Source organism: Aotus nancymaae, unplaced genomic scaffold (genome assembly GCF_030222135.1).
Source record: "Aotus nancymaae isolate 86718 unplaced genomic scaffold, 86718_ANA_hifiasm-v0.15.2.pri h1tg000072l, whole genome shotgun sequence".
Taxonomy (NCBI): domain Eukaryota; kingdom Metazoa; phylum Chordata; class Mammalia; order Primates; family Aotidae; genus Aotus; species Aotus nancymaae.
The window spans coordinates 10,965,528-10,986,025 of NW_026988487.1; the positions used below are offsets into that span (position 1 = coordinate 10,965,528).

The 20,498-nt window shown below is 45.7% G+C and overlaps 5 protein-coding genes across 11 annotated transcripts in view; 3 read left to right on the forward strand and 2 right to left on the reverse strand.

Moving 5' to 3' along the window:
* The first annotated feature begins 1,812 nt into the window (after positions 1-1,812).
* On the forward strand, positions 1,813-11,243 carry MED31 (mediator complex subunit 31). The gene is made up of 5 exons (XM_012460506.3): positions 1,813-1,869; positions 4,644-5,281; positions 6,093-6,170; positions 6,456-6,552; positions 10,863-11,243. Exons 2-5 carry the CDS (start codon positions 5,014-5,016, stop codon positions 11,053-11,055), a joined length of 636 nt encoding a protein of 211 aa, XP_012315929.2. The 5' UTR covers positions 1,813-1,869; positions 4,644-5,013; the 3' UTR covers positions 11,056-11,243.
* Positions 2,508-5,015, reverse strand: CUNH17orf100 (chromosome unknown C17orf100 homolog). Its single transcript, XM_064367458.1, is given in 3 exon segments — positions 2,508-4,647; positions 4,649-4,883; positions 5,003-5,015. Coding segments are annotated over 3 exon segments (339 nt in total). The 3' UTR covers positions 2,508-4,556.
* A 1,151-nt stretch (positions 11,244-12,394) lies between the features above and the next one.
* TXNDC17 (thioredoxin domain containing 17) lies at positions 12,395-14,439 on the reverse strand. The gene is made up of 4 exons (XM_012460507.3): positions 14,241-14,439; positions 13,642-13,723; positions 13,163-13,238; positions 12,395-12,532 (listed from the first exon to the last, which is right to left on the reverse strand). Exons 1-4 carry the CDS (start codon positions 14,383-14,385, stop codon positions 12,464-12,466), a joined length of 372 nt encoding a protein of 123 aa, XP_012315930.1. The 5' UTR covers positions 14,386-14,439; the 3' UTR covers positions 12,395-12,463.
* Positions 14,440-14,743: 304 nt separating this feature from the next.
* Positions 14,744-20,498, forward strand: part of KIAA0753 (KIAA0753 ortholog) — a 72,892-nt gene continuing 67,137 nt past the window's right edge. For 3 of the 7 annotated variants that reach the window (XM_064367590.1, XM_021672776.2, XM_021672772.2), the window contains exons 1-2: positions 18,645-19,475; positions 20,190-20,348. In XM_064367590.1, the coding sequence (XP_064223660.1) occupies positions 20,256-20,348 (93 nt within the window). In that variant the 5' untranslated portion in view covers positions 18,645-19,475; positions 20,190-20,255. Of the gene's footprint in view, positions 14,828-15,329; positions 15,351-18,643; positions 19,476-20,189; positions 20,349-20,498 lie in introns of those variants that run through there. The other 4 variants (XM_021672775.2, XM_064367591.1, XM_021672773.2 and 1 more) reach the window with 3 other exon arrangements.
* Positions 15,033-18,585, forward strand: LOC135270972 (collagen alpha-2(I) chain). Its single transcript, XM_064367589.1, has one exon. The coding sequence runs from the start codon at positions 15,150-15,152 to the stop codon at positions 18,567-18,569; it is 3,420 nt and encodes a 1,139-aa protein (XP_064223659.1). The 5' UTR covers positions 15,033-15,149; the 3' UTR covers positions 18,570-18,585.

A 20,498-nucleotide genomic window follows, 5' to 3' on the forward strand; every position in this document is an offset into this window, starting at 1 on the left:
TTTGTGAAATGTCTTTTGCCCATTTCAAAATTGAGTTTCTCTTACTGTAGTGTATTGAAAGTTATTTATATTCTGCATACAAATCCTTTGTTGGATGTAACTTATAAACATTTTTTCCCAGTCTGAGATTGTCTTTTTGCTTTAACAGTGTCTTTCATAGAGCACATTAAAAAAAATTTTTTTTAAGATGGAGTCTCCCTCTGTCACCCAGGCTGGAGTGTGGTGGCACAATCTTGGCTCACTGCAACCTCTGCCTCCCAGGTTCAAGCAATTCTCCTACCTCAGCCTCCTGAGTAGATGAGACTACAGGCACGTACCACCATGCCTGGCTAATTTTTGTATTTTTTGTAGAGATGGTGTTTCACCATGTAGGCCAGGTTGGTGTTAAACTCCTGGCCTCAAGTGATCCACCCACCAAAGTGCGGGATTACAGGCATGAGCCACTGCACCTGGCCCGAATTTTGATAATGTTTGACATTTTTTTTTTCATGGCTCATGCTTTGGTGTTATTTTTGTAGATTCTTTGGGAATTGCCACAGAGATGACCATGTGGCCTGAGAATAAGGATAAGGTCACAAGGGTTTTCTTTGTTTTCTTTTAAAAGTCTTACATTCAGATTTATAATTAATTTTGAACATATTTTTGTGTAAAGTGTGAAATGTGGCTTGTAGTTCATCTGTCTGTATAAAGATGTCCAGTGGTCTCAACATCATGTGTTCAGAAAATTATCCTTTTTCCAATGAATTACCTTCATACCTTTGGCAAGAATCCACTGGCCATATTTATAACATGCGGATCTATTTCTAGACTGTCTATTGTATTCAGTTGATCTGTTCATTCACCAATACCACACTGTCTTGATTACTTAGCTTTATAGTAAGCCTTAAAACCAGGCAGTGTGATTCCTCCAAAATTATTTTGGGTATTCCAGTTCTTTTGTCTTTCCACATACATTTTAGAATCATCTTGTCAATACTTACCAAAAAGTTCTGGAATTTTGACTGAGTGCATTGAATCTATATATCAATTGGAGGATAAATGACATCTTAACATTGAGTCTTCTGGTTAGTGAACATGGTATGTCTTCCCATTTATTTAGGTCTCCTCTCATTTCTTTGATCAACATTTTGTAGTTTTCAGCATACAGATCTTATACACATTTTTGTCAGATTATATGCCTAAGTTAATCATTTTTTAGACCTATTTTAAATATTTTTCTTTATATTTTGGTTTTCAGTTGTTCTTTGCTAGTATCCTGCCATCTTGCTAAACTTATTAGTTTTAGGAGTTTTTTTTTTTTTTTTTTTTTTTTGAGACAGATTCTTGCTCTGTCACACAGGCTGGAGTGCAGTGGCGCGATCTCGGCTCACTGCAACCTCCACCTCCCGAGTTCAAGCAATTCTCCTGCCTCAGCCTCCCGAGTAGCTGGGATTACAGGCGCGCGCCACCAAGCCCAGCTAATTTTTGTATTTTAGTACAGATGGGGTTTCACTATCTTGGCCAAGCTGGTCTCCTGGCCTCGTGATCCACCCGCCTCAAGCTCTCAAAGTGCTGGGATTACAGGCATGAGCCACCGCGCCCGGCCGGGACTCACTCCATCTGAGGGTAAAACTCTCTGCCTCCCTGGGCTCCTGCCCCTCTGGCGTTCCCACAGTCGGGCACTGAACCCTCGCCGTTCGGGAGCGTGGGCCGAGTTGGCAGGGCCAGGAATGGGCGGAGCCACCGCCCCCATATCCCACAATGCCCCGGGACCGGAAGAGGGAGCCGTGGTTTCCGGAACTTCTCCCGCCCCTCTGGGCTTTTGCTTTGTTGGGCTGGTGTTGATTTGGTGTCTGCTTGTTATGGCCGCTGCGGTCGCTATGGAGACAGGTGAGTAGCTCTCTTGAGCCTGGAGTCGTCGCAGATAGACCTCTCAGCCCAGACTGCTTCTCCCGCTTCCCCGGGGCCTCCTTCCAGGCCTCACTCTCTGCAGGGTTAGTATGTGGACAGGGAGGAGACAAGGCTCTTGTAGAGTCTAGAAAGGCTAAGGTACTCTGCAGTTTTCTTAATTTGGTTTGTTTGCACATCTTTGCTGTTCACACACGACCCCGCCAGCTCCCCGGCGTGGGCGACACTAAGGGAGAGGAGTTGTGTCTTAAAGCGTGTCCTCCTTGTGTCTTAAATCGTGTCCTTGATTGGCTTTCTGCTTCTCACATGAGTTTGCATAAGTTTGAAATATTGTCGCCAGACTTGTGTATCATTCTGCTACTTGTGCTTCTTGTATATTCATATGTTCCATGATCTTTTAGGCTCTCGGCAGTCTCTTTTTCAGCTGGCATCCTAAGTTTTTCTTAACAGATTCAGCACGTAGCTTTTGGGAAACTTAATCACTGTTAACAATTGTTATAACACATTATTAAAATAGGGGAAGCCACAGTTATTACAGCCTACCTTAGTTAGTGATCACTGTTAAAATTCCTGCATAGTGGCCCACGAGTGGTAGGAATTCTGCTCCGTTTGTGTGGCTGTTTTCTTTGATGACTTCTTTTTAACTTTAGAGGTAACCCTCTTCCATGACTGTTTCTTAGGTCTCACTACAATCCTGATATGCAGAAGTGGGGTGCTGCCCCAGTGGACCATGCTCTAGCTTTTCAAACTGCTAGAACTGTCAGTGTTTCTCAGCCTCGGCACTATTGACATTTTGGGACCAGTGGTTCTTCGTTGTTGGTAGAGGGTGGGGTGTTGACCTGTGCACTGTAGGATGTGAGGTGGCATCTCTGGTCTCTACCCACCAGGTGCTAGTAGCACCTTCTGTGCACCGCCCCCCAACTTTTCCACCAAACTAAAATGTCTCTAGACGTTGCTATATATCGCCTAGGGGACAAAATCACACTTAGTTGAGAACCACTGTCCCATATTCTACACACAGAAGCCAGGAGGATATTTTAAAAATGTAAATAGCATCATGTCATTCCCCTGTTGGAAACCCTCCAGTATTTTCCTGTTGACCTTAGAATAAATCTCAAACTCCTTACTGTGGCTTAGAAGACCTTCTGTGGACTGGCCCCTGCTTGCTTTTAATCTCCTGTCTTCCATTCTGCTTCCATGTATATATAATTGCCCCTCTCTCACTCCAGCCACACTGGCCTCCTTTCTGTTCCTTGAACATTCAAAACTTGTTGCATCCACCTTTTGTATTTGCTGTTACTTCTGCCTAAAATGCACCCTTTCCAGATCACTGTTCACTCACACATATCTCAGATTAAATGTTACCTAATCAGTAAGGTCTTCCCTGACCATTTTATCAAAAGAAACGTCTTACTTCCATTCTCTAACACATTACCCATATATTTCCTTCAATGCTAATCACAGTAGAAAATTGTCTCGTTTCATCATTGCTTGTCTGCCTTTTCACCACTGTAAGCTCCACTAGAGTTGGGTCTTTGCCTTTTTTACTGCTATAGTCCAAGGTCCCAGAATACAGACAGTTCCCAATGGTACAAAAGTGACATTCAATAGAAATACTACTTTAAGTAATCATACAACCATTGTTTCTCACTTTTAGTACAGTTTGACTTATTTCACAATGGTACAAAAGTGACATTCAGTAGAAATACTACTTTAAGTACTCATACAACCATTGTTTCTCACTTTTAGTACAGTAAGCAATAAATTACATGAGATATTCAACATTTTATTATAAAATAGGCTTTGTTAGATGATTTTGCTCAACTTTAAGCTAATGTGTCCTGAGCATGTTTAAGGTAGGCTAGGCTAAGCTACAATGTTTAGTAGGTTGTAGATAGTAAGTGCATTTTCAAATTACCGTATTTTCTACTTACAGTGGGTTTATTGGGAGGTAACCGCATCATAAGTAGAGGAGCATCTGTAGTGCCTGGCACAGTGCAGGTACTCAATAAATATGACTGTTGTCCATCTTCTTCAAACCTCAGGTCAGGTTTCAATGACCTCCTTTCACTTTCTCTTCTAAGATGATTTTTGCTTGCTGGTGGGTTTGCTGTCATTTTTAACTACATCTAACCTACCTTAAAAAAGTGTGTGAATGGGGGTGCCAGGTAAAAGAAAACCATTTACTTTGAAACAAACAAAGGCCAATTAATAATTTATGAGTATGTTTGTTGCCTCTCAAGCTTTTAGCAGGCATGGAATCAATCCAAAGGTCATGATTTCAGTTTGGTCTCTGTTCCTAAGGGGTGAAGGTCATCTGAGGGCTTTGGATCTGAAACTCACCTGGCTCAGAGGCTCAAACAGCCTCTTTGTCCATCAACCTGATTTATACAGCATCCTGGGCCTGAAAACCTTTTGTGCTAGCTTCAAGTGAATATAATTCACTAGGTCAAAAGCAGGCTGGTCCAAGACGCCGGCAGGATGGTCAAAAAACGTTGGCTGTGTTCAGGAACCGCAGCTTAGCTGTTTCTTACATTGATTTATGGGCTGTTTCCATGAAACCGAAAAAGATTCGTCCACCTGGCAGCTGGCTGGCTGGCAACTGGAGGACTTTCTGTCCTGGCTGAGGGCCCTGGCCCCTTGGTGGCCTTTGGGGAAGCAGCATCTCATCAGGCTGTTTTTTCTCTCTGGGGGGCGGCCGGCCTGGCCCGCGGGGCCGGGCTCTCCGCGCGGTGCAGAGACGTCTCCACCCGCAGGGTCCCTGACGTGGCGGGAGGTCGTTTCCATGCGCTGCGAGGAGGCTTCCACGTGCCAGGAGGACGCCTCGAGGACGCCAGGGAGCCATTTTCCCGACGGGGAGAGGGAAGGCTCCTCGCTGTGGCCCTGTGAGGTCTCCACCTATCGGGACGACGTCTCCACGCGGACCGTGGACGTCTCTGCGTAGCGGGCGGTCCCCACCGGGGCAAAGACTGCTTGCCCCCTGGGCTGAGGCCATTCTGCCAGGCGTGAGGGGGCCAGGGAGGCCTCTGGGCACCCCACACAGCAACCGTCACCGCAGGCAGAAGAGAGGAAAACTACTGTACTACCACAGAGGGGAGCGCCACAACACGATGACGTGGAAGCACCATGGTCCTCCGAAGGCGAAAACACTGGGCTCCTGCCCTTTGGGCGCTCCCACGGCCCTGTCCCCGCCCCCTCGCCGTCCGGGAGCCAGCGGGGATGGAGCGGGCCGGCCCCATATCCCACAATGCCCCGGGACCGGAAGAGGGAACCGTGGTTTCCGGAACTTCCCTCGCCACTCTGGGCGTTTGCCAGTCTGGGTGTTTGCTCTGTCGGGCTGGTGGCGAGTTGGTGTCTCTGTTTGTTATGGCCGCTGCCGTCGCTATGGAGACAGGTGAGTAGCCCTGAGCCTGGAGTCTTCGCAGATGGAACTCTCCTAGGCCCAGACCGCTTCTCCGGGGCTTTCTTCCAGGCATCACTCTGCAGGGTTCGTATTTGGACAGGGAGGAGAGAAGGCTCTTGTGACGTCTAGAAAGTCTAAGGTACATTTCGCAGTTCTCCTAATTTGGTTTATTCCATATCTTTGCTATTCAAAAACCACCAGCTCCGCAGCGTGGGCGAGATTAAGAGAGGACTTGTGTGTTAAACCGTGTCCTCCTTGATTGGTTTTCTGCTTCTCACGAGCTTGCGTGTTTGAAATATCGTCGCTAGACTTGTGTATCATTCTGCTGCTGGTGCTTCTCACATATGCATACACTCCACGATCTTTTAGGCTCTCTTCAGTCTCTTTTTCGGCTCGCATCCTAAGTTTTCTTAACGGATTCAGCACGTAGCTTTTGCGAAACTTAATCACTGTTAACAATTGTTACAACGCATTATTAAAATAGGGAAAGCCACAGTTATTACAACTTACTTAAGTGATCACTTAAAATTCCTGCAAAGTGGCCCACGAGTTGGTAGGAATTCTGCTCCGCTTGTGTGGCTGTTTTCTTTGATGATTTCTCTTTAACTTTAGAGAAACTTCTAACTTAATCCTTTTAATCAAGGCTCTGCTTAGATTTTGAAGAAAGGTTTATCTTCACCCACTCCCAGTTTAGGAAGACTATCTCAATATTAGTCAGGTTTTTTTATTCTTTCCTTACCACAAATCAGTATTATATACAGTGACCTTTATTTTCTATGATTTTTGCTGTCTTGTCTTCTAGATGATGCTGGAAATCGACTTCGGTTTCAATTGGAGTTGGAATTTGTGCAATGTTTAGCCAACCCAAATTACCTTAATTGTAAGTTGTTAAGCACCTCATTAAATTGAGTAGCTATTAATTTCTGACAGACGAGTTGCAATTCAAAATAGTATCTGCTTGTACACATTCTCAATGAAATGAAATTACACTTATGCTGGTGTATAGATGTAATTGTGCACATTGGGGCTTGTGTTTTGAATCCGATGTGTGTTGGTGGCGGGAGTGTTATGTAAATAGATCCTTTATATTAGGGGTAACAAATCATAGTTCAAGAATTGGTTTGACCTACAGATTTTCTTTTTTTTTTTTTTTAATGCTTTTCAGTTCTTGCCCAAAGAGGTTACTTCAAAGACAAAGCTTTTGTTAATTATCTTAAATACTTGCTTTACTGGAAAGACCCAGAATATGCCAAGTATCTAAAGTAAGTTTAATTTTTATAATCCTAAGCATGTGTATACTTTATTATATAATAGATTTCTTAGTTTCACATTGGCAAAAATGTATTTTGAATCTCTCCACTTCTTTTAGTTGTTGCCACCTTAATACAAGACACCCTCATCTCTAACTTGTATCACTGCAGTAATCTATTCCCTGGTTATCTCTGCTTCCACTTTTACCTTCCTGCTCCCCTGCCCCTCTCCACAAACCAAACAAAGCAAAACAGCTTTCTACACAGAAGCCAACTTAATCACTGAAAAATATAAATCAGAACACTTTACTTTTTGCCTAGAACCTTTCAATGGCTTTGCATTCCATGTGGAATAAAATCCAGTTTCTCTTTTTTGGGCTACACCCCTGTATGATCTGGCTCTGCTTTGTCTGACCTTGTATTTTACCAACCTCCCCGTCTCCCTAGGTTTCTGATCCCAAAGAACTCACAATCTGTAAATGTAGTGACATAGCCATGGGCTGAAATTAACACAAAAAGAGGGTATCTGTAAGGAAGGTGTTTGGGGTTGTTTGGAGGAGTCTTACCTGAATCTTAGAACTGCCATCTTTTCTTTAAGGCCTGTTGTGTGCCAAGAACAGTGCTAAATACTTCACACGCATTTACTCATTTATGTGTATATATACGTTTACCATTCAGGTTGTTCAGCAGACACTTTCCTGTTTAAGCTTACTAAGTTGCAAGAAGCATATTATAACCAGAAAGCAATTCCCTTTTAATGGTAAAAAACAAAAAACTACACCTTGAATTCACACCCCTGCTTTGTCTTAAGCAGGTAGTCAGAAAGCAGTAGTGAACTTTTTTTTAAACAAAAATTTGAGAGGAAAATGTTTCAAACTTGTCTTGAAGTCACTTTTCTATATGCAGTAACAATTGACTCATGAAGCATATACATCTTGTGTTGCCTGCAGGACCATTTGTATCTTTTCTGGCTTTTTATCCATTTAATAATCCAAAGAAAAGACTTTTTAAAAAGTATATTTCAACAAATGTTGTATGTATATAGATTTAGACTCAGTGTTGGAAGCCTTAGCCATCAGTAAGTTTAATTTTATCCACAATGTTGCTGAGAGATGGTCATCTACACTCTGTTTGGAAGTTTCCATTGATCCCATGTTACTCTGTCAGGGGCAGCTGATTTGATTGTTAGCCAGAAGTTATAAAGTTCTTCCTTATATTGCGATATAATATACCTCTTTGTAGCTTCAATCTGTTTGTCCCCTGGATTAAGCTAGAACCATTCTATACCCTCTTGAGGACAACAGCCTTTTAGATATTTACATTCAAGAGAGATTGCAAATTAGCCCATTTTGGCCATTTTATTTAGTCTGCCCAAGATTTTAGTTTTTTTTTTTTTTAATGCTTGCCAACATTTAAAGATCAGAAAGTTTTATTTAATAAATGCAGATTTCCAGATACTCTTTAAAATCTGGAAGATCTAGCAACCATAGATCTTAATTCTTCCAAGTCAACAACTGGCTGAAGCTGAGAGCAGCTGTCACTACTAGCTGCTTTCCACCTGGTGGAAGAGACTTTCTACTACTTGGCCTGCTTCATGGCTAACCAGTAGCTGCCACTATAACATCTCTCTTATATCTCTTTTACTCAATTCCCTTCAGCCATTGTGCCATGGTGCCCAGACTTCTCATGAGTTCAGGTTCCCTCCTTTGGATATTTGGCAGTTGTACCTTATGCAGTTCAGCCAAGAACTAAACACAGGCCTTCAGATGTGGTCAGAGTACAGTGGGCCAGAGGTCCTTTCTTTTCTTTATGTGGACATACACCTCTATTAATTAAACTTAGGTTTATATTACTTTTGGGGTGGGGATGGGGAGAGGATCACCTTGTTGACTTGCTGGGAGCATTAATGTCAACTAAAATCCTTCAGTTCTTATTTTCATCAATGCTGTTGAGGTCTCCCTATCTTGTTTATTTTTTAAAACACCAAATGCAGAACTTTCCTTTTCTACTGCTTCTGTTTCATCTTGTTGACTTGTAGCCTCTCCAGAGTATGATTCTTTATTGTCATCTAATATATTCTGATATAAACGCTGCCTGTCTAAATTCTAGTTATTGACCAAGTGCTACTTGAGACTTCTTTTGGTTGTCACATTATTTTACAGCTGAAGAAGCTGAACTTTAGAGAGGTTAAGTACCTTGTTAAAGGCTACCCGGCTGGAACTTACATCCTGGTCATTTTAACTACTCATGCTGTCATGAAAGGGAATTAGCCAGGGCAGGTGTGAATAGAGCATTCTAGCATAAGCAGCCAGCAATTAGAGCAACTGTGTATTTTTAGTGTGTAGATAGCAAACCTTTACTACCTTGGAAGTTACTCTCTTAGAAGCATGGTACTAAGCCCTCTATTCAGTGTCGTGTTCAGATCAGCAGCATTGGTTCCATTTGGGAGCTTTTTAGAAATGCAGAGCTCAGGCCCCACTGCAGACCTAAGGAGTCAGTCTGCATTTTAAGAAGTGATTCATACACACATTAAAGTTTGAGAAGCGTTGCTCTAGCATCCTATTTTCCAAATTTTAGTCATTTGCATATCACTCCTACAACTTTGGCTTTATCTGCATACTTCCTATATTTCAATGTATTTTGTCTCTTTTAAATGCTTTTATGTCTTTTCAACTTGAAATAATTTTACTTACAAAATACCTGAAAAAATAGTAAAGAGAATTCCTGTATGTTCTTCACCCAGATATTCCAGATGTTTAACAATACAATCAGCAAAAATCAGAACATTAATATGAATTTATTACCGAATCTACAGAGGTCAGATTTTTGCCAGTTGTCCTGCTGGCGTGCTGTATGCAGTACAGGATCCAGTCTAGGCCTGCATGTTGCATTTATTGTCATGTTTTCTCAGTCTCCTTTAATCTCAGTGGTGTTTTCTTTGCCATGACTATGACAGAAATGATTTTGTATCCGTCATACATCTACAGTCACGTGAAGTCTGTTTGTTCCACTACTGGTGATATTAATTTTGATAACTTGGTTGAGGGTGGTACCTTCTAGGTTTCTCCATATCAAGTTACTATTTTTCCTTGTATATTTAATAAGTATCTTATGGGGAAATCCTTTGAGACTATGTAAATATCATATTACATATATTTTTGCCTATTAATTTTAGCATCATTTGAAGATACTTGTTTTTGAAGAAACAGTTTTCATTGTGGTGATTTTCTAATTCTTTCATTCTCCATTTATTAGTTTGGAATTCGATTGTAGGGAAGTACTTTTCCTTGTTTTTTATTTATTATTTTATTAAAGAAATTTACATCCATTTAGAATGGACTTTTGGATTCTTATTTTATTCTGTGAATTTTTTGTATTTTCTTGCTCTGAGTATTCCAGATTTGGCCATTAGGGGTCCCTTCAAGTTGGCTCCTGAATACTTTTGATCCTCCCCAGAATTTTTAGCACTTTTTCTTCTGGCATTATGTAATGTTCCAGGCTCATCTTGTCCTTTCCCTGTCTTATCCCTGAATCAGCCTTTTCTCCAAGGAAACCTGCTCCTTGGAAACCGGGCACTGTGTGTTCATTAGTACTACAGTATCATTGCTTCTAGGCCCTCTCAGTACACAAAGCTCAAGAACTCTATATATGTATGTATGTGTATACATGCACACACATATATATCTGTCTATGTCTCTATATATTAAAAGGCATAAGTACATGCTGTTTTCAATACCAGCTCAGTAACACAGGGTTCATTCTAGCCTTTTTCCTTTACTTGTCTATAAATCCTTTTCTGATAGCCAGAAATTTGGCTCTCTGTATCCACAGTATATTTACTGTCCAATCCTAGAGTATACCTAATTTCAGAATTGGTATACCCCTGCGGACAAGAGTACAATGTATATGCATAGTCCTCTTTCAAACTGAAAGTTGTCTTTTTATCACTATCGATGGAAAAACCAGTAACTATCAATTAAACACATAATTACTAAAATACGTTCATATTCTTCACCTTGGAAGCCACTAGAAGGGAATAGCACGGTTTGTCCCTAAATTTTCACTCTGCTTACCAGTTACTGTGTTCTGTAGTCTTGAGCAAGTTAATTTAATCTTTCTGAACTTAAACCTTCTCACTTGAAAATTTTGCTGAACACTGACTTTTGATTATGCAGGGGAAAAACCCTGTGCTACTAGAGTATACTAAGTTAATGTTGTAGAAATGGTAGGCTACAAGATCATTTTTAAGAGAATAACTGTATTAGACCTTGGCATTATTTACTTAAATTATGTTGTTCATTCACTTATAAACTTAAACCCAGGTACCCTCAGTGTTTACACATGTTAGAGCTGCTCCAGTACGAACACTTCCGAAAGGAGCTGGTGAATGCCCAGTGTGCGAAATTTATTGATGAACAGCAGATTCTACACTGGCAGCACTATTCCCGGAAGCGGATGCGCCTTCAGCAAGCCTTGGCAGAGCAGCAACAGCAAAATAACACATCAGGAAAATGAAAAACTGGATACAGACGAGGCTCTGAAGATATATGTATATATATAATGTATTTATTATGTACAGTGAAGACAAAAAAAATGAAAACTCTTCCTATCTAGCTTTACTATGGTAGCCCCTAGAACCTTTAGTGTGCTTTTTAATCCAACTAACTTTTTATTGTTAATAGACTATCACTGTTAAACCTGAAGTGTTCTACTTTGATTTCCATATGGATTTTAAGGGGTTTCTTTTTTAAGCATTTAGTATAATCAACTGATTAAGAATGGAAAAGTTCGGTGCTTTAGACAAAATAAAGAAGGCATTGGGGCATAGGGTAGGGGTGGGCCACCAAGTATACTGAATTCTAAGGCTAGCTCTTCCTGACATAGAGTAGGGCAAGGCCATCTCCTGGAACCTGTGTCTCAGATCAACTACTCTACCACTGTTACCTATGTAGTGAGAGTAGCGGAGTCAGTGACTTCTTTAAGTCACCAGAAAGGAACTGCATAAAGGTTCTTAAATTCTGCAGGAAAGGAAATACCTGTATACCTGCTTTGCAAGGTGGCTTTAAGAATCACTGTGACCTCCCTTGACCTAGGCAGGGCAGGACAACTAGTGGTTAATTACTAATTGATCTCTTGACTTTAGAACAAAGATGAGGAGCCTCAAATACTTGTGCTCACTTGGGAAAGCTAACACTGATTTGGGAGGTACCACAAACCAGGTGCTATGTTAACTGCTTCCTTGAATTCTCAGAACCTTGTTTATAGAAGAGAAAACTGAGGTTTGGACAGGGTGAGTAACTTAACTTGCCTATGGTTACACAGCTAGTAAGTGGTAGAATCAGTGTGACTGACTCCCAGGTTGTTCTTCCCACCACTAGGTTATATAGTCTCTCTAGCCCCTCTGTGCCACCTGCCTCATCCCAAGTAAAGCACGTTGAGATAGCTGTAAAACGAACTGCCTCTATTGCTCAGGAGTCTGTTTTTTAATAAATGAAACAAAACTGCCTGAATTAAACAGAGGCTGGATTAGAGGTACTGTGCTTCCCTTCAGTGGTGAGGTTAGGTTCTACATTCCAAAATCAAAGAAGGGGTGAAGAATATCAGTTGCTTTGCAGATGCATAGAATTTAAAAGATCCTGATCTTTTTAGAGATTTGGAAGGTGTCCTCTGTACCTTTAGGGGCTTTTAGGCATTTCTGTCACTTTCAATAATACATTCCTTTGAGCTTTTACTGCTACTTCTGAAGATATGTTACAGGCAAACTCTAGGTTCATGGGCATTTTAATAGCACTCTTGTTTATAGACACATGCCAGTTTTTTTTTTTTTTTTTTTAACATTTATTGCTAATATGAATTCAAAGCAAGTATACAGTTTATTGATACTAAAATCAGGAAATCAAGACATGATTGCCATCATAAAATCTTAATCTTCAGAGAACAACATTTCCACGAGGTTGGCCTGAAGACACTCAGATTCTACCAGTTTTTGAGGCTGTAAGAGAAGAACAGTCAAATATTAACTACTCCTATAAAACATTACTAGGAGTGGAATGAGTTCTGCATTGAATGACACTAATCTTTGAAGACAGAAATTATGCAATTTAGAACCTATCAACTAGTTATAACAAGTTTTATGAAAGAATCAAGATATTTGCTGTAAGATGAATCACTAACATACTTGGCTCAAGGGACTTAAATCCCAAATGCCAGGAAGCTCCACAGACTAAAACAGGAGACAGCAAGCCCAGTACCCTTTTCTTCCCCTCAACTCTGTAATTTAGGATCCCAGGGGCATGACTGAAGTAGAGGAGGTGCCCTTTTTAACCAGAATTATGAATTACATAGAAAACAACTGTTGATGCAAGTGTTTTAAGGAATTATCAGTCAGCCTACTTTCTGGTTATAGAATTTGTTAACAGTGACTTACCATGAAAAAGACTTAATAGCTAGATATTTACATTATTAGTTTATTGGGATTGGCCATAGGAATGGACTCTCAGCAGCACGCTAAACCACAGTGGAACTGAGATGCAATGTCAAGATCTTTTCAAAGTTTGATCTAGAGCAAGTTAAAAGAGTTTTGACAGTGAATTACAGGCCCAGCATATTTAAAGATACTTACTGTTCCATATTTAAGTAGTGTAGGCACTGCTGTTACTTTCAAATTTTTTCTGAAGTCATTATTTGGATCTTTCCAACTATTCCAAAAGAAAAAGTGACCATGAAAAAAATTTACTTGGTTTATTACAGTTTGCTTAATATTTGACATATCCTATATTTTTTAGTAATCGTTGTTGCAGACACTTAAAAAACCTTGAGGACTATGGCTTCATCTATTAATTACCCTGTGCAAAGTTTTAAAGCATGACTAAGATATAAAAGTAAAATCAGCTAAGTTCTGGGTTTACACCAGACCAAATTCGTTGAATTACCCTTACTTAATTCAGGTGGGCATTTTAAATTTGTATTTAATAGCTTCTAATTGTTTAACTTGTCAGACATAACCTTGTAACAGAGAAACTGGGTGAGTCCCTGAGGCCCTTCCCGCCTAAGTTTACAATTAGTGCATGTCTGTTAAGTACAGTATACATTGCCACTTACTAAGGCTTGTCTCCTACTTGGCAGTAGATGAACACACATCCTTCACTAACGTGCTTCAGCCCCTCTCGTACGACTGGTTCAGCTTAAAAAAAAAAGTTGAGATAAACCCGTCAACTCTACAATCGAGCTCTAATAAACAGTGTTCCTTTCCCCTTCCCCTAGTCTTGGTAAATACTCAGACTTTAACCTGCAGCTAACTGAAGAGGTCAACAGAAGTCAGGCGTTCACTTCTGGTCTTAGAACCGTATTAAGGATAAGGACTAAATTCCAGTCCAAATTTGCCCCCGCATCACCGCGCCCATAACAATGGAAAGCACATGCATTTGCTGACCAACTCACGCATCCTGTAAGACACTAATAGTAATGGGTAAGTGAGAAGTTTTAAGGAACTATATTCCAAGATCATCCGGGTAAAATGGTAAAAAGAGTGCTCTTGGCAGGGCAGGGTAGGATTTTATAGGAGGAGACGGGGACAGATCAGATTGCCCCGCGGATGTCTGGAATCAAGACACTCCGCCTCCACTAAGCCCCCTTTCTGGCCGTAGCCTCCACCTTCTTGCTGTTTCCGCTGTACAGGAGCCCCCGAATCCCGGCCTCACCCTGCACGCAGTCGGGGCACCAGCTTTTCCCTCCGGCGTCCTTAGAACCCGTAAAGTAGGCGAAAATGGTCTTGCCATTGTGCTGTTCCACGGCCCGGTTGAACTCCTCGAAGCCGGACACACTCACCTCCTCGTAGTGGGCCATTGGCACGACGTGGAACTGCTGCTAGAAGACTGCACGTCTCGCCGCCGCGGGCGGGGCCCACTGGGCGGAGCGAGGCTGCTTCCGGGCGGACAAGAAGGGGCTGGGCCTACGGAAGTCTAAGCCGCTGTAGAGTACGGGAGCCTCTGAGGACCATAATGCACTCGCATAGCTTTCTGCTCTCGTTTCTCAGCTCTTTTTGGGCTAGCTGCACTCCCAAGCCCAGGCCTCTACCCCAATCTAGTCCCAGCCCCGGCCCCATGGACACTGGCTGCGAAACTTACCGCCTTGCAACACCTGAATCCTTAAGTAGTTCAGGAGCTTCAACAGCTCCCAAGCCGCCCTGCGCCTGTTGCTATGGCGACTGGGATGGCGGCCGGAAGCGCGGCCTAGTTGAGGGCCCCCCTTGCCTGCCTCCCAGTAGCCGCGCCTCGCCCCAGGCCAGGTGGGCTCGGGCCGGGGCTTCGGGGGGGATTCTGGGAAGCTGCTTTGAGTCTTGAAGCTGCGGAAGAGGACACCTGACCCAGACAGCCTTTGTCGCTATGTCTCCCCAATTACCTTTTCTGCCGTCTAGGCTTTAGGGGGGCCTGGGACTGGGGGCGGGTTCCCGAGCCTTGGCGGGGGTGGGATGGGTTGGGGGCTGGGAGGGAGAAAGGCTGCGAGGCGGGAGCTGAGTGTATGAGTGCGTGTGTGGAGCAGCTTAGGGAGCGAGGTGCTAAGACAACCCCCAGGGCCGCCTTAGGGAGAGAGGGAACTGCCCTAGAGCTATGAGCCGGGCGACTGGCCGTGGGGCCTTGCCCAGGCCGCGCGGGGGCGAGCAAGCGGCTAAGATGCCGGGTCGCTGCGTGGGGCCCAGCAGGTCGGGGCGGGGAGTTCGGCGGCCTTGGGGGAAGAGACGGGACGCGGGGACCTCCCGAGGCCTTGGAGCAAGGCGCCGGGCGAGGTCCTCGGAGTGGGAGACGCGCTGTGTGAGTGCAGAAAGGTCGCAGGGCTGTCGGCGGCCGTGGGGGATGAGACAAGCTGCGGAGACCAACGACGCCGCCGGGGCGAATGAGGTTTCGGGAGCTCCTGGGACCGCAGGCTCCATCGAGGCTGCAAGGGACCCTGGGGCTGTGTGGGTGAACGGAGCCGTGGGAGAGCCCGAGGTGGTGGGGCCTGCCGGGGCTGTGTGGGTGACCGGGTCTGGGGAGGAGGAGACCGAAGATAGGAGTCCCCGGGGCTGCGAAAGAAAAGGTCGCCCTGGATCTCTGGGCCACGAGAGCATTCTTCACCTGTGGCTGAAGGTGCAGGCTATGAGAGCCGCCTCGGGATGTGCGGAAGGAAGTAGAGTCGAGCTCCATCCCGTGCCTGCAGGAGAGGGACCCATCGAAAGGGGTGTTCCTGGCCGAGCTTCCTGGGTAGAAACAAGCCACGGCGGTCTTACAGGGCCCTGGGTGAAGGGACAGGCAAGGGGGTTCCCTCGGGCCCCCTCAGGGGCTACAGCTCTGGGCTTAGGGGCAGCTTACAAAAGAGCCTTAGGCTTCTGTGGACAGGGACAGGCGGGGAGGGTGCCTCCTCTTGCGGGTGTGCCTGGGGCTCTGGAGTCAAGGTCTGAGATGGCCCCACATCTGTGGAGGGGACAAGCTGTGGGGGTTCCCGCGGCTGGGGAGGAGATAGGCTATGGGATTGCCCCAGGCCCTCGTGAAAAAGGACAGGCTGTGGGCGAGCCTGGGGCCGTGGGGTGGCCTGGTGCTGTGGGAGCGCCCAGAACTGTGGAGGGAGAGCTCGGCTGCGGGGGTGCCGCAGGGCAATGGGGAAGAGGACAGTCTCCGCAGATTCCTGCGGCTCTGGCACATGAAGCAGTCTGTGGGGCCAGCCCTGGTGTATGGGGGAGGGGACAGGCTGTGGGGGTGCTCGACCCAGTGGTGGAGGAGCCTACCTCTGTGGGGGCCACAGGTGTATGGCACAGGAGACAGGCTGTGGAGGAGACAGACTCTGTGGGTATCCCCGGCCTGTGTGGCACAGGACACTCTGTCGGGGTGCCTTGTGCTATTGAAGAGGAAACTAGATACGGAGGTGACCCAGGGTTCAGGGAAAGGGGACAGCCTATGTGGGTGGAGACAGGCTCTGGGGGTGACCCAGGGTCACTGGGAGCTGCACAGACTGCAGAGCCATCATGTCCTGGGGAGCAGGCGGCAGGCCTGTGGGGGATAGAACAGGCTACAGGGATACCCAGGGCCTTGGGGAAGGACATGGGCTGTGTGAGTGTCCCAGGGCTGTGGAGAGTGGGACATTCGGTAGGGGTGCCCCAGGCTGTGGTGGTACCGGGAGCCCTGGGAGAAGAGCTGAGCCACAGCAGGGCCCTGGGCCTGTGGGATGGACAGCAAGCTCTGGGGGGCGGCCCAGCTGAGGCAGTGCCTGGGCTTGAAGAAGAGACCGATGGTAGGAATGTCCTGAGCCTGTGGGAAAGGAGGCAGGCTGTAGGGGAGCCAGAGAGTCTGGGGCCTTCAGCTTTAGGGATCCCTGGGTCTGCGGATCAGGAGGCTGACTGTGGAGATGTCTCATGCCTGTGTGGGAGGAGGCAGGCTGTGGGGGTATCTGAGACAATGGGCATACCCAGGGCAGCAGATGGGACCCAGCACAGGTGTGCGGCAGAAGGGGTCCCCACGGCGATGAGTGCTCCAGGCTGTGGAAAGGTGCCTGCTAGAGTGCCGGCTGCTGTGTGGGTGTCTGGCCCTGTGTGTCAAGAAGGCAGCTCTAGAGACATTTTGAGCCAGTGGGAAAGGGCTCAGTCTGCCAAGTTATCAGTGGCTTCAGGGGGACCTGTGGCTCGGGAGGAGCTGTGGTCTGGTGGGGAAGATAGTGGTTCTGGGGCTTTCCCAGACCCATGGGAAAGGAGACAGATTATTGGGGTTCATATGGTGCCTGAGGGGCCTGGACTTGGGGAAGAGACTGACTCTGGGGGTATCCCAAGACCTTGGGGATGGAGACAGAGGGTCAGGGCCCCTGTGGCCACTAACGTGCTCCTGGCTCCTGGGATGCCTGGTTCTCTGGAGCTGGAGCCTGGCTCTGGAGGCTTCTCAGGCTTGTCGGGGAGGCAGCAAACTGCAGGAATGCCTGGGACTGTGGGGCTGTCTGCAGCTAGTGGGGTGCCTAGGCCTATGCAGGAGGAAACTGGCTCAGACCTGTGGGGAGAAAGAGAGACAGTAGGTGGGCCTGCAGATGCCAAGGGTCCCACAAGGATGGGGGTACCCAACTCCACCAGGATGCCTGGGCCCACGGGGGAGAAGACTGGCTCTGGGGGTGTCTCAGGCTTGTTGGGAGGCAGACAGACTACAGGAGCGTCCATGGCTGTGGGGCTGCTGGGGTCTGTGAGGGAGGGGACATTCTCTGAGCATGTCTCTGGCCTGTCTGGAAGCAGGCAGACTCCTGGGAGGCCTGTGGCTGCTAGAGGTTCCATGGCTGTGGGAGTGCCCACAGCTTCCGAGCTCCCTGGGCCAATGGTAGGGGATACCAGCTCTTGGGATGATGGCTCAAGCACATGGGAAAGGAGACTGGCCACTGAGGGGCCTGCCACTGCCAAGGTTCCTGGACCTGTGGAAGCGGGGACAGGCCCTGAAATTGTCTCAGGCCTGTGGAGAAGGAGACATGGTGGAGCCATTCCCGAGGCTGGAAGGGTGCCTCTGCCTCTGGGGGTGCTTGCAGCTGTAGGAGCTCCCATGGCAGGGCGTGCGCCTGCTGCAGTGTGGGTGACTGGGTCCTCAGGAGCAGAAGCAGATGGGGGTGTCTCAGGTCTGACCATGTGGAGACAGTCCACAGTGGGGGCTTCAGAGGATGACATGTGGAGACAGTCCACAGTGGGGGCTTCAGAGGATGAGACAGGAGGTGGGAGCATTTTGAGACTGGCTGGGAGCAGCCAGGCTGTGGGGGCATCTCACACCTGTCTCCCCGCGGCGAGGTTATGGAGCTGTCCAAGGTCTACGGGGGAAGAAATGGCCTATGAGAATGCTCTAGGCATGTCAGGGACAAGAACAGCTGTGGGGATACCCCCAGTTTCAAGAGAGGACATAGGCCTTGGCCATTTCAGAGACCTCCCACAGCCAAGTGAGAGGAGGCTGGCTGGAGGAGTGTCTGCAGTTAGAATGAGAGGGAGCAATTTGGGAGAGAGTTATGAGGAGGAAGCCAGATTGAGGGGGATGTTCCGGTAGTGTGTGTAGGGAAGAAGTTGGGGGTAGGCGTTCTGGGGCTCTGTGGGAGGGAGCAGGTTATGGGGAGGTTTGTCATGGGTGATGAAAGCACAGGCTGTAGGCATCTCAGGATGGGGGAAGAGAGGTTTTCTGTGGAGATGCCTCAGTGTCTGTAGAGGGACAAATTGGGAAGCTTACTGGAGCAGTGGGAAAGGGACAGATGGCAAGGAATGTCCCAGAACTTTGTATAGGGGGATAGTTTCAGGGAGGGTATCCCTGGACACTGTGTGTGTGTGTGTGTGTGTGTGTGTGTGTGTGTGTGTGTATGTAGCATCACTTGAGGCATCCTGGAGCTAGGGATCGCCTAGTTTTTTTCTAGTGGAGAATGGGTTATTTGGCGTTTGGCACATGGAAGCAGCCGGGGGGAAAGAACTAACCATTTAAGAGTTGGAGATACCTGGGCCCTATTTCCGCAGACTTCCTTCTGCAGACTTTGCCCACTACCTGTGACGACATCAAGCCAGTTCGGATTGCCTTGCTCATGTGCCTCCTCCCATCTGCTTTTTTGATTGTGTGTCTACAGCCTTAGAAATAAGAACTCTTAGACAGCTGTCTTTATATTCCTAAGATGTGTCTGTCTTTAAGCAAATCTAGTCTGCAAATTTTGGATTTATTCAAAAGCTTAAATTTAAGTGTTTTTTTTTTAACCTTGAATTTCCTGATTGATATACTATAGGATTATTTGAGAGAACAAATTCCCCAGTGATTTAAAACTAGTCAGTTTACAGAAAATGAGCTTAACTCAACATGTCAAGTTATGTGCTATGCTCCAAGCACTTTGTTATGGGAAATAGGAGAGCAAGGCAAGGCCCTTACCTCAAGGTGCTTTGTCTGACTGGGAAGATGAGACATATACATGTGAAATAGGTAAATAACAGCATGAGACAACACTACATGTGATAAGTATGTGAGTGGCAGTGATAATAAAGGCGATAGGCCTTCAGAGTAGGGCAAGGCAATGATAAGGGTAGAGCCCTTTACAGCTGATCAAATGCTTTCATATCTATTATCTTGTGTACATATGTGTAGGGTAGGGGAAAGACGGAGGGAAATGAAGATTGAGCAGGATCATTCAGCTCTCTAAATGGCAGATCCTGTCCTGAATCTAGGAATTGTGATCCTACAGGTTTCCTTAGAGTCATGGAGAGTTACATGCATTTGGGCCACCCGATAGAGTGAAGCATACTCTTTTTCAGTAGTGTTAAGATCTGTGAATGTAGACCCCACGTCCATAAAACCACCCTGCTGGAACATGCTAGTTTACCAGGGCAAAGCTCTATTTTGGAAATAATGTCTTATTGGAGACCTTTGAGCTTTGAAATTTAGAATGGAAAGGGCCCAAGAGATTATTTTTAAAATAGTAAGTGTTCCCCTATTTTTTTTAAATCGGGAACTTCCAAAGTGTGGTTGCTTTTATAAATGAAGAAACTGTCATTTACCTGTCTTTAAGCAATCACTCTCAGTGTGAGGTTGCTGTTGGCTACTTCTAGCATATTGTTACATGAGCATGGCATTGTGTTTTATCTATTCTTTCCTCCTGTTTGAATGCTGTTGGTCTGAAGTAGCTTTGTTTCGTTTTAGGAATGGTTTTAGGGAAGACTATTGCCTGATGACAAGGCTGTTACTATTGTTCTGTAACCTGACGTGATGGGACCAGGCCAGCCAGCTTCAACCTGTGTTCATCTGGCATCTAGGACCCAACTTGATGGGAGGAGTGGCCCCACAGTACTTCAGACCCAGGTAGTTCTGTTTTTACCTGTGATTTTTATTATGAAATATTTCAAACATAAAATTTGAAGGAAAAGGACAACACTTCTTTGAAATCACCTCCTAGATTCAGCAATTGCTAACAATTTTTCCTGTTTTTCTACATACTCAAAACGTGTGTCT

Excerpts from the sequence above, each read along its gene's own strand:
- LOC135270972 (XM_064367589.1), top strand. The coding sequence starts at position 15,150 with ATGAGCCGGGCGACTGGCCGTGGGGCCTTGCCCAGGCCGCGCGGGGGC.
- TXNDC17 (XM_012460507.3), bottom strand. The coding sequence starts at position 14,385 with ATGGCCCACTACGAGGAGGTGAGTGTGTCCGGCTTCGAGGAGTTCAAC. Across the intron at positions 13,239-13,641 it reads CAAGTAGGAGACAAGCCTTA|TTGGAAAGATCCAAATAATG; the intron begins GTAAGTGGCAAT and ends CTTTTGGAATAG. Across the intron at positions 12,533-13,162 it reads CACTACTTAAATATGGAACA|CCTCAAAAACTGGTAGAATC; the intron begins GTAAGTATCTTT and ends CTTCTCTTACAG.
- MED31 (XM_012460506.3), top strand. The coding sequence starts at position 5,014 with ATGGTCCTCCGAAGGCGAAAACACTGGGCTCCTGCCCTTTGGGCGCTC. Across the intron at positions 5,282-6,092 it reads TGCCGTCGCTATGGAGACAG|ATGATGCTGGAAATCGACTT; the intron begins GTGAGTAGCCCT and ends CTTGTCTTCTAG. Across the intron at positions 6,553-10,862 it reads GAATATGCCAAGTATCTAAA|GTACCCTCAGTGTTTACACA; the intron begins GTAAGTTTAATT and ends ACTTAAACCCAG.